This window comes from Mixophyes fleayi, chromosome 1 (genome assembly GCF_038048845.1).
Source record: "Mixophyes fleayi isolate aMixFle1 chromosome 1, aMixFle1.hap1, whole genome shotgun sequence".
Lineage (NCBI taxonomy): Eukaryota > Metazoa > Chordata > Amphibia > Anura > Limnodynastidae > Mixophyes > Mixophyes fleayi.
Window position 1 is genome coordinate 266,934,334 of NC_134402.1, and position 12,598 is coordinate 266,946,931.

The 12,598-nt window shown below is 38.9% G+C and overlaps 1 protein-coding gene across 4 annotated transcripts in view; it reads right to left on the reverse strand.

Annotated features, from left to right (window-relative positions):
• ADAMTSL1 (ADAMTS like 1) overlaps positions 1-12,598 on the reverse strand; it is a 784,967-nt gene that overhangs the window by 74,835 nt on the left and 697,534 nt on the right. For all 4 annotated transcript variants that reach the window (XM_075210866.1, XM_075210846.1, XM_075210837.1 and 1 more), the window contains one exon: positions 10,658-10,787. In XM_075210866.1, the coding sequence (XP_075066967.1) occupies positions 10,658-10,787 (130 nt within the window). The remainder of the gene's footprint in view (positions 1-10,657; positions 10,788-12,598) is intronic.

The window sequence follows — 12,598 nt, forward strand, 5'->3', positions numbered from 1 at the left end:
TTGTATACTATCTGCCTGGATTGAAAACCATAATGTCTTCAGACATCGTCGTTTTGTACCCTTTTCCAGTCTCTTGAGCATCAACAACTCTTTTCTGAGATCCTGAGAAATCTCCTTTTAAATGATGCACGTAGACTCATGTTTTCTAAATAGGGCAGTCGCACCCAAAATCACACCTGAATGTCATCCCATTGATTGACACTCCTGACTCTAATTATCCCCTTAACTGAACTTGTAATCCAAGTGGTTCACATACAATGAAATTAAATTATGGATCTTTTTGATCAATAAATGAATAAAAAACTATATCCCCTGGCCTCTACTCTTCCTCTGTGAGGCCCCTGCTCCCCACTAGTCCCCACGCTCAGAAGAGCAAAGCGGATGACTCTTCTGAGCTTGCATAGAGCTTGGGGCCCAGAAGGCTAGTGCAGAATCACCGGGAACATACCCAAAGATTGCTATTAGGCCTGGTGATGCCGTGTTCAGCCCCTGCAGTACATCAGTCACTTTTAAACAGGTACTCTTTTGTGTAGGGGGGTGGGGGAGAGGGGTCAAACAAACATTGTTGGCATTTCTATCAAAAACCTAGTAAAAAATGTATAAGTATTGGATAACATAGTGAATAAGCAATTTGCATAATGCATACATAATGAGTAATGCAAACATATTGTAAGTTACCAGAATAGTTCAAAAACATTCCATATGTGCAGTTTGGATGGTTATGTTAGGAACCCCACGCATTTAGAAGATTTAGAAAAAGAAACAGATATAATGCAGAACCAATTTCTTGAAAAAGGATATAAAACTAAAATAGTGCAGCTAGCCTATGAAAAAAGTCTTACAACTCCCAAGTCATTCATTTTTAAACATTAAAATGAATACAGGCATACACAGAAACAGTTAATAAGCCAGCTATATTTGAAATTGTAATTTGTACCAACTACAATACTGAATATCAATGTTTAAACCAAAATGCTAAAAAACATTATAATATGCTATAATAATATAATTATTTGTAATCTTCTCTGACCACATCTTAAATTTGCATAAAAAAATCTAAAATAATGCAATGATAATAATCCCAACAATGAAATAATGATCTGGCAGATGATATATTACATATGCAGTGGTTGAAGGGGGCTGCCATTCTATTCACTTACATTTTCCACCAGTTTTAAATTTCCACTTTGACTAATATATATATATCAGCCACAACATTACAACCACTGACAAGTGAATAATATTGATTATCTCATTACAATGGCACCTGTCAAGGGGTGGGATATATTAGGCAGCAAGTAAACAGTCAGTTCTTGAAGTTGATCTGTTAGAATCAGGAAAAATGGACAAGCGTAAAGATCTGAGCAACTTTGACAAGGGCCAGATTGTGAGGGCTAGACGAATGGGTCAGAGCATCTCCAATGTGGCAAGTCTTGTGGGGTGTTCCCAGTATGCAGACGTTAGTACCTACCAAAAGGATGGACAACTGGTGAACCGCAACAGGGTCATGGGCACCCAAGGCTCTTTGATGTGCATGGGGAACAAAGGCTAGCCCATCTGGTGTAATCCCACTGAAGAGATACTGTAGCTCACATTGCTGAAAAAGTTAATGCTGGCTATGATAGAAAGCTGTCAGAACACACAGTGCATCACAGCTTGTTAAGTATGGGGCTGCATAGTGGCAGACCATTTAGAGAGCACATGCTGATTCCTGTCCACTGCCGAAACCACCTACAATGGGTATGAGAGCGCCAGAACTGGACCATGGAGCAATGGAAGATGGTGACCTGGTCTGATGAATCACATTTTTCTTTTACATCATGTGGACGGACGGGTGCGTGTACGTCATTTACCTAGGAAAGATATGGCATGAGGGTGCAATATGGGAAGAAGGCAAGCTGGCGGAGGCAGTGTAATGCCCTGGGAAACATTGGGTACTGGCATTCATGTAGATCTTACTTTGACACATACCACCTAGCTAAACATTGTTGCAGACCAATCATGGCAACGGTATTCCCTGATGGCAGTGGCCTCATTCAGCAGGATAATGTGCCCTGCTACACTGCAAAAATTATTCAGGATTGATTTAAGGAACATCACAAAGAGTTGAAGGTGTTGACTTGGCCTCCAAATTCCCCAGATCTCAATCCAATCGAGCATCAGGGCTCGATGGGTCAGAGCTGTTTTAGTGGCTGTTGATACACACACACACTAGCTGAAGTACCCAGTGTTGCCAGGGTTTAAATCTTCAAGTGATTAAGTTATCAATGAGTTGGATGTAACTGTCAACCTTTAAAAAAAATTTGCAGCTTAGCAGCTTTTCTAATACACCCATGAGGTGGCTGCCCAGTGTCATTTTTGTTTTTATATTAAATGCCATCCAAATGCATTCAAAGGAAAGCAAAGAACAACACCCCGAGTCAAAGTTCTGCCCAGCGTACATCAGCGGAAGGTCCTAATGGGACCCTAACACCCCTAAAACCTGGCCAGGTTCCGAATGGACCACCTCACATTGGTTTCATCCAAATTGGTGCAGGGGTGCCCGAATTCAGACTCAGAACAGGCTGCACGGGTCAAAGTTTAATATTTGTCGCATTGTTGCTATGTGGTCCGATAGCTTACCGTTGCAATACTAAAGAACTATGTAAGATTTAGCAGCTTTACATTGAGAGCTGTGGAAGATATTCACCAACAAACAAACGATGTATGTATGTATGTGTATATGTGTATATATATATATATATATATATATATATATATATATATATACACATACACACATATATAAATATATATATATATATATATATATATATATATACATACATACAAAGATAGATAGATAGATAGATAGATAGATAGATTTATATATAGTGACAGAAGCACTAGAAAGTTGTCAATGGCAGGTATCTGTGTCCCACCAGCCTGTCTTTCTTATATGCTTTTAAACCCCGGGTAAATTGCTGCTGTTTGGGAACAGCTTCCCAAAGAGTATGCTCAATTTTGGATAAACTGGTAAGGGTTCTGGGGTGTAAATGGAGAGAGAAGGGTGGACTCCATTTACAAGGCCCATTACGGGTCTTTTGTTCTGCCGGTTTGACAGCAGAATGATTAGTGGTTGCACCTGGGAGGTGTATTTAAAACCATGGCAGATCAGTCTCAGTCCAGGGAAGAAGGGTTGATGTATCCTGAGAGACTCTGCAAAAGATGACCAGGAAAGGTGGGGACAATTTATTGATGCCATTCGGGCCATCAAGTGGGCCGAACAATGCATTTAATGATGCTAATTGCGCCATGACACCCTGTCCCACTCAGTGTGAGTGGCACTTTATGACACAATTTGTGCCCCCTTGCGGAGGAATTGCTTCCCAGACATTTTGGGAGAATATAGTTAACACCACATTCCATTAGGCATAAAAATCAATGCCTTTTGCACAGTGGAAAAGGGTACCATTAATGTGGAAAATGCTTTCAAATCTCAACTTCTTGTAGCTCACTCTTAGTACTGCATTACTAGCTAAGTGATAAATACTTTTGTTAACTACTTTAAAATGGCTGCAGTGTGAGATGGAGGACCAATGTCTTAATGTCTGTTATTGTGGCTTTTATCTTGGCTCTCTTGCTCACACCGACCGCCAAATGTTTCATCCGGATCTGTGAGACAAGCCTTTGAGCCCAGGGTAATGAACCTTTAAATATCATGACCACAGACATTAAACGTCATTTTTGGAGCTGAGTGCTACATCTTGCACACAACTGATAATAGATAATCATGCATACAGAATGCTCAACCCTGCTTTTCATTCGAGGCAAATATTACCATTTGCAAAATATGCTGTATCTTCCCATAGAAAAGCAGTTGCAACATGTTGGCGAAAACGCCACAAAAGCTATTGCATGATGTCACAAAAAAAGCTCGGCCTGCAGTATGCTGCCCGGTTGTAAATGACCCCCATTCTGCCTTGAAGTACCGGGTTTAACAACTTGTGTCATCAAATCAATGTACATGATATACAGCACATATTTATTTAGGATGTGTAAAGAGTAAGCTCTGGCACTTTGCCTGACACTGTGGTGAGTCTTGCTGTGCTATTTCTGAATGTAAGTACGCTCACCCTGCTGTTTATTAATTATGTACTTCTGGCATTCTCAACTCCATGAAAGAAAAAAACCAAAAAAAAGAACCCACTTTTGTTTAAGTACACGAGAAAGAATATAGCTGCAGAAATTGCCTGGCATTTCCTTCGTATTCAGCCATCTGGCTTCCATTTCTCATATTATTTCCCCATCCCCTCACACATCTCACAAATTCTTTTCACACAGTAACCCGCACTGAGTGATCGAGCTGCTGTGGTCTTCTATTTCTGTACATGGTGGATGACTGTTTAAACACCACAACCCAAAGCCTGCTCCTATTAAAACAATGTTTTCTTATGGTCAAATTTGCTGAATAATGTTTTTGGTTTTTTTTTGGCTGAAAAACAAATTGCAGACTGTAAAATACAGTTTACAATATTTTAAAAGTGTTATTTGATTATTACACACTGGATAAATTATTAATAAGTATAATGAAAATTAGGGATACAAATGTATATATTTAATAAATAAAAAATCTAATATAAAATAGGTTTAATTTACTAAGGATTAACCCAATGATATCTTAATGGAAACAGCAAATTGGCAGCATACTGCTAAGTAAACATAATTTTCTTAAAGAGAAAGTCTACTAGGATGTGTCTCCTAGAGATCTGTATGGCGTGCATCTCAAATTCAATACAATTGTATTATATGTGTATTGCTGTCATTTTTAATCTTCTGTGGTATTTGTGGCCTGGTTTAGTAAGGTATGTTTTATACTGATTTATAAACATTAAACCTTTTACCCCATTTTAACATATAGTTATAAACCATACTTTCCAATGATTTTCGGGGAGTCCTTCCAGGAGACCAGGCACTCTCCCGCAACCCGGGGGAAAGGGGGGGAATTAATTACTTAAATAGATTCACTAAGCTGCAACCCACAGTGAAATGCCGTGGGCAGCATCAGGGAGCAATGACAACGCTCCCTCTCACATTTGCCACCTGTCGTCCCCTCCTGGATCTGCCAAAGGGGAGATACTACAAGTTGGCAAGTATGTTATAAACTTACCAAAAGTATACCTATATATAATATTTTATGGACTCATCTTTAATTATTTGAAATAATGGTAAGTATGCTTTCACAGGATACACAGGGGGAATATCACTCCCATGTGAAAGACGCGCAATCTCACTGGTCTCTTAGACTGGTCGCTGAGTGAATGTAAAAGCATTTCTTTTAGCATAAAATTAAGTGCCAGTGAATTATACGCAACAACGGAACCTTAATTTCAGACCTAAAAATAGAAAAGGTAAATATGCCTATTAGTCAGAATGAGACTCCTCCCAATCTCTAATATAGATTCCCTAATGCATTGGTGCAGTCTGACCACATGCACAACGCACAGAAAATAGAGCAGGCATCGAGGTCATTGATCGTATACTGGCTCATGCTCACTAACATTTAAAATTAGCAAAGTCAGGACAGCCCTGCCCAAGTTCCAATAAAACCTGTCAATTCTCTCCCACATTCAGACCTACGTCCTGATAAATTCCACCACTTTCGAGATACGAGAATCAGGAAAGTGCCACAAAAATCAGGACTATAAAGAGGTATGCAATTTAAGTTTCTGTAACACTGGTCTAAACTTTGTCCAGTTCTCTCCACTACATACATTTATATGACAAGGGACAACCCTTTCTTGTATATACACAGCAAAAAAAAAGTTGGCTGCAACCCTACAATTGCCTCCTAAAAAAGTGAAAAAGTAAAAGGTCTGCTTGCTGAAAAAGATAAAACAAGATTCCACTGGCTTCTATCCAATGTCATTCAATACAGATTTGTAGCTTATCTCAGGGGCAAGGCTGGGCCATTTTCTTAGCCCGAAGCGCTCTTCTTAAAAGGAACACATTTAGAATAATTTCTCTTGTACCATTCCCAGGTAACGTGAGTTTATTTGGAGCAGATGAAAACTGTTAAATCTACAAATGTTTGAGCACGTAAAACAACAGGAAACTCTGTTAGTGGATTAGGCACATATTTTCAGCATGTTTTATGATTTAAGCATAAAAGTTGCCATTTGATTACTTTCTATTTTTTGTACTGTACTGAAAAGTTTGTAATACAGTACTCTAGATCTTCCACTTAACAGTCCCCTCCCACAAGGAGAGAGGTTATAAATCTGGAATAGCAAAATTCCCATTAGAGGCTTTACATTGCATTTATACTGCAAACATTCCAGTATGATCAGCCGTGATCAATCATAAATACTTTGTTTTGCAGGAATGAAATGGGTGGTCAAGCTGCTCAAATTTTTTTTTTTACATTTATTTTAAAACATATAGTATAGAACAAAGTAAATTGTGTTTCCAAATAGCATACCCACATAGGGAACATCTTGAAAATAAAACTTCATCATCATCACCATTTATTTATAAAAACTTCTGCAGTGTTTCAATATCCTCTATATGCCTGTTTACATAACATAAAATCTTTTTCAGTTTCGTGAGTAACCAGTAAAATATCAATTAATTTCTTTGAAAGTCCAAGTTTATTAGTTTGGTGCGTTCCAGAAGTAATATACTTGTAACTTTTTCATTTTACTAAAACTTTGAAAGCATGGGATTAATGGCATGAAGAGACCACATTACTAGTAATCCACATTTTTGGACTGGCATTCAAATCAAATATTCTTCAATAGGGCCCACCCCTTCTTGGGCACAGGGCCGGATCAAAAGGCTGATCAGGCTGCAGCCTAGGGTGTAGGATTTTAGGGGGGCGCTGGATTTTTTGGGGGATCCCTGCAGTGAGCAGTCACGATTACATGACAGGCAGCCTGGTACCAAATGCTGCCTGTCAGTGCGGATTATGGTTCTTAGTCTGGTCTCCAAAATAAGGCTTACAACATCTCGCTTGACTCACATGGCTGGTGTACAAAACAAACCCCATTCTCTGTTGTCTAGTGTACAGCTTAGACCCCTTTTTCTGGTGGTTAGTGTTCAGGTCACTATTTCCTGATGGCTAGAATACAATGTACAGTATATCCATTTTTTTAATAATAAGATAAAAGCCAGTGCAGTGTAAAACCTCAATCCTGTAGTGTAATTGGCTCAGTTTGTAGAACTCTGACGGGTCTCAGAACTGCTATCAGACTTTGTCATAACATGCTGATGGCACCCTGATTCCACTACATTCTGGCAGTGAAATGGAGCTCAGTGCATGACAGGCTAAAGATTGATATCAGCCTATAATTGCATAGAGATAGCTCTGAGCCCCAGCAGAAGCATTCTCAAATTCAGCACCATAAATGCTGCAGTTATATTATTGCCAGCTGCCTCCCCTATGGCTGCACATCCTCTAACTTCACTTAATGATCATACATATTAGATGCAGCAATTAGATATTATTAGCATTTATTTATAAGGCTCCACAAAAGGTCTGCAGTGCTATACAATGGGGGTTAGAGCAAACTACAAAAATTACATAAAGAACAAACAGCCACAAGTTGCATAGTAGGTAAGAACAATTACAGATTAAACAATGAGCATACGGTAACATTTCTGGTGGGGTTTGGGTGGGGAAATAATTTAGGAGGGATGGGGAAAAGAAAAGGAGCATGCCAGTGTGGGGAAAGCTTGTACCCAGTAGTGTTGACACAATAAACAGGGCTATAGAGGCGAAGGGCTGAGACTTAGAGAAATGGCAGCAGATGGTGCCTGTTAAGGATGTGAAGATAAATAGGCAGTGTTAGAAGTAGGATGGTATATGCTGGCACTTTATCTCCCCACTTTCATTGAAGGTGCTTTGCTTAGAGAGCATGTTCACAGTTCTTGCTGCCTAATTGCTGTTGCCCACTTCCAAACCAATGAAAATTCCTGCTGATCTCATCTGCTGCCCCCCTCCAATCCCAGGCTGTTCCCTGCCCATTTCACACCTCCTGCCATAGCGGGGTTGACAGAGTAAACAACAAACATGGCGGATTCTGGGTCTGAGCGCCTAAGCCTACTTCCTGCTACTTGTGACTACTCTACCAGCTCCTAGCACTGCTCTGACTGTGGGGCTTCTAGTGTTACAATAACTGGAGAGCCACAGGTTACCAACATTTGTTTTAAGCTGTTCTTGTATCACCAAACTTTTGCCTAGCAGTACTGTATATTAAGTGGCGGTCTGGCAATGTAGATACTCTGGTTCTTTGTGTTTTTTTAAAGATTATTATTATTATGCTTTATTTATAGGACGCTACAAATGGTCCACAGCATTGCACAGACGACAAACAACAAAAACTTACATAATATTACAGGACAATACGGTAAACAAATAACAATACAAATCTCAACACAGCTAATTATAGCCTAAATGGCAAATGGGGTGCAAGGGGTTTATTCAGCACAAGCTGAAACCTGTGCCCATGAGTGTGGGTGCAAGTAAGAGGATCAGAGTCACCGATATAAGTGCGAAGACAATGGAAGAGTGGAGTCAAGGGGTAGAGAGCCCAAGGCAATGGTGCTACATTTAGCTGGTGAGCAGAAGTCATTGGTATTGAAAAGAGGAGGAACAGAAGTGAAGATGGCACTTACAATCTAAAGGGAAAGGGCCAGACAAACGGTTGACATAGTGAGTCAGTGTAAGGGAATCTAGTATTCAGAAAGGTGGGATTAAAGCAAGAGTGGGTGAGGTAGAGAATGAAAGAAGGTGAGGTATACTTTGTATGGGAATAGTTAAACAGTGGAATGGTAGGCTTTAATGAACAGGTGGGTTTTTAAGGATTATTTGAAGCTTTGCACCACTTTCCTTTTCTCTTCCTTAATAATACAGGCAATGGGATAGTCTGATAGAACAAGGGAGATCGTTCCAAAGGGGGGAGCCGCATGTGAAAAATCTTGGATGTGGGAGTGAAACATGGTTACCAGAAGGGAAGGGAGGTGAGGCGATGGTCAATGGCTGACCAGAGGGGGCAGGAGGGAGTATGTATGGAGATAAGGAGGAAGCAGTGGTGTTGGAGAGGTCTTTGCATGTGAGGGTGAAAAGTTTTAAGAGTATTCTGTAGGGGAAGGCTTGGCAGAGAGGGGAAGCAGAAGTGGAGTAGCAAGAGAGGAAGATAAGTGTTGCTGCAGCATTAAGCATAGATCGAAGAGAAGCAAGATGGAAATGGGGGAACCAGTTAGGAGAATGTTGCAGTAGTCAAGATGAGAAATGATCAATGATTGGACAAGTGCTATAGTGGCATCATGGGAGAGGAAGGGTCTGATATGAGTGATGTTGAGTAGCTGGAAGCGACAAGATTGGGCAAGAGATTGGATGGGGGGGAGCGAATGAGAGGGAGGAGTAAAGAATGAGGCCCATACAACCAACTTGAGGACCAGAGGAGATAGTGGTGTTGTCAACAGTGATGGAGATGTGGGGATAGGAGGAGCACCATTTCACAAATATGGTAAAGGGGGTCAACTACTTACTAAAAGTTGATTTTAATAATTACTGATAAAAGGCTGTATATTTTAGTGAGTTATAGGTCTATTCCCTAATCACTGAATCTATTTAACGCAAATATACCTGGAAATTACTAGTTTTTAAAAGCCTTCTCCTCCCCACAAAATTGTCAGACATAGCAAAACCACGGAAAGCAACAGTTTCTCAGAGATTAGTGTAGAACAGATGAATCTCATATTGGAACTCACCAACAATTATTTCACTGGGTTTAAGACATTCAAGATTAATTCAAAAACAGCGAGAAGGGAAAATTGCAATCTTTTATGGGCGTACAAGCATAGAAATGAATGGGTCAATTAATTTCAATGGCGTTTCAACAGATATACCAATAATTTAATAGAAACAAATGGGTGAATTGAAATTAATGTGAAAATTTGTGCTTATGGACTCCTCCATTACTAGCCAAATGGTTATAGTTATAGAATAGTTTGATATTTGGACACCCTACTGGTGTAGTCAGGTAAATTCCAAATGATCCTGCATTTTTCCCCATGTCCCCAGTAGCACTATTGTTACACACATCAATAGAGAGTCAAAAGTCTCTTTGATTATGCTCAATATTACCACTATATTATTAATGTAAATTCAGTCGGAGATAATCAGACTCTGAATATCCATGGTTATGATAAAATGGAACAATTAACATTGCTGGGAAGAGTTGGGCATATGGAAACATGCAAAGAAATGTAGGGTCATTTGAATTTCACCTGACAAATGCAGTTGATTTTCCAAGTAACCTGCTTGGCTAGTAATGGAAAACTCCATAGACAGAAAATTTCCACTTTGTCTATTGAGAAGTTCTGTAAAATTGCATTAGTGACACTTTATAAATTAAAATTACTTATAAATACATCTATGTGAACCATAAAGCAGACAGAGTTTAAGCCATTGCAAGTCACTAATCATATGGCAAAGGAGCATTAAAGTCCTTTATAATAAATTCCACAATTTCAATCAGTCCTTTATAAGGTATTGACAATCAGTAAAGCTACAAAACTGAGGCATGAGATAAGTTGAAATTTAATTTGTGCTAAACTTTTTTCTCATATAACCATTATAACCAAGATAATATATGCTATACCATAAGCTTACCTTGGGGGACATGCATCCAAATTACAAGCTTTTAAGAGTGGTGGAGGACGTCTAATAGCCACACAAAGCGTTTCACCCACTGTGGCTCTCGTCTGTTTGTTCAAGCAAACCACTACAGCTTCTTGCACACCTGCAGGAAAATACAGACACATAAAAATCAATTGTCTCATAGCACTGGGGAAAATAAGATGATACAATAATAGAGAAAAAATTGCATTAGAAGATCATTTATACAGTAACCTTGAAACCATATAGTTTAAATGTGCTGAAATAAAAAAGTGCCGTAACAGACTGAAAAACAATAATGATGCATTAAAAACTGCATCAGTTCTGCAATACCATTTCAACTTGGCACTAGATAAATGATCCCTAGTGTGTGGGATAGCGAGTAGGAAGTGAACATTTCTGTGTTTCACCTATTTTTGGCAGTCAGGGAGCATAAACCAAAGCCAAGCTGAACTGAAAGGAAACCCTCTTGTACCAATATGCCTCTAAAACCTTCACCAGATTTTATAACGGACCAATCTTTAATGTGGTAATTTAATGCAGGATGCAGTGGGTGCTTGAAAAAAAAGACATTTCAACATTTATACGTTTGGTCTTAATCAGCAGGATATTTATTTATTTAGAGGGGGAGTAGGGAGCAGTAAGAGATTTCCTATTAAGCAGTGTTACTATGTTCTTTCACCATTCAGCCAGAGATGAAAATCTGCCTTTGAACAGTGTGTATAATCAGGCGACGAAGCCTACGGTAGGTACGCCTGATGCTTTGTGAGTGTTGGCAAAGTAGAGCTGGACAAATCTCATTAACTTTAGATTTTCTCTACTTAGAGTTATTATACAGACCAAAGCATGGAGAGCCAACATCTCCAGCTGTAACTGGACCACAACTCACATTATCTGCAGTCTCTGGATCTGGCACATACTGTGGAAATTATAGTCCAACAATAGTTGAAGAGCACATGTTGATAACACACGATAAATACACAGACTGTGGTCACATTTTTTATCTGGCAACGAGCATAAAAGAGAACATTTATCAGCAGCATTTGATGCATATCGAATTTCCAAGAAGTCCACAGCTTGGCTTCTTTCTCAAATTGTGTGAATCTTTTAAGAAATCTGGGAGGTTTTTCAATTGTTCTACTACCAAAAAGACATGGGTAAGATTTGTCTCCATTGTGAATGGTGTCTTTGTGATCCACAAGCAAATTAGTATGTGGCTAGTGAAACAGAATATATGCTTGCAGCTCTTTTGTCCAACACACTATTTATGATGCTGATGATTTGACCACCCATGGGGCTCCGGAGGTTTAATCAAAGGCTTTATCAGAACCAATAAATTACACAACATAACACATACGGTTTTCTCAACAAAAATTGAGTTTTTTACTGTAAATGTGCCATTTACAACAGAAATAAAAATATAATGTCTAAAAATGCAAAGGAAAGTACATGATTCAAACAAGAAATTAAATGGAAACAAAGGGAACTGGAACTTTGACATATTACATACTTCTGTTATTCATGCACCTGGACATGAAAATGCAGCCTAGCAGTGATACTACTGGTTCCCTATGAATTGAAACAATAGTCATCAGAATGTAATTGAACAAATGGTCCTAATAATGCAGTATTCCAACCAAAATGTACTAATGCAATATTAATGAGAATACGACTTATGAATTCACAAGACATAAGTGACATTCCAGTAACACAAGAAAAGACACAAGAAAAGACATAAGCGCAAGAAAAACATTGGGTTTTTATAGCAATAAACACATTCACTCTTAGGCTTGATTTAAATAAACAAAAGCTTCTACTAAACATCAGGTATAATCTTTCTTCTTGTGTATGAATGAAAGTAATAAAATATACCCACAAAACATATAATATATGCACTATCAATAAAGAAAACACTGATAAAATTCAGAGGTCAAT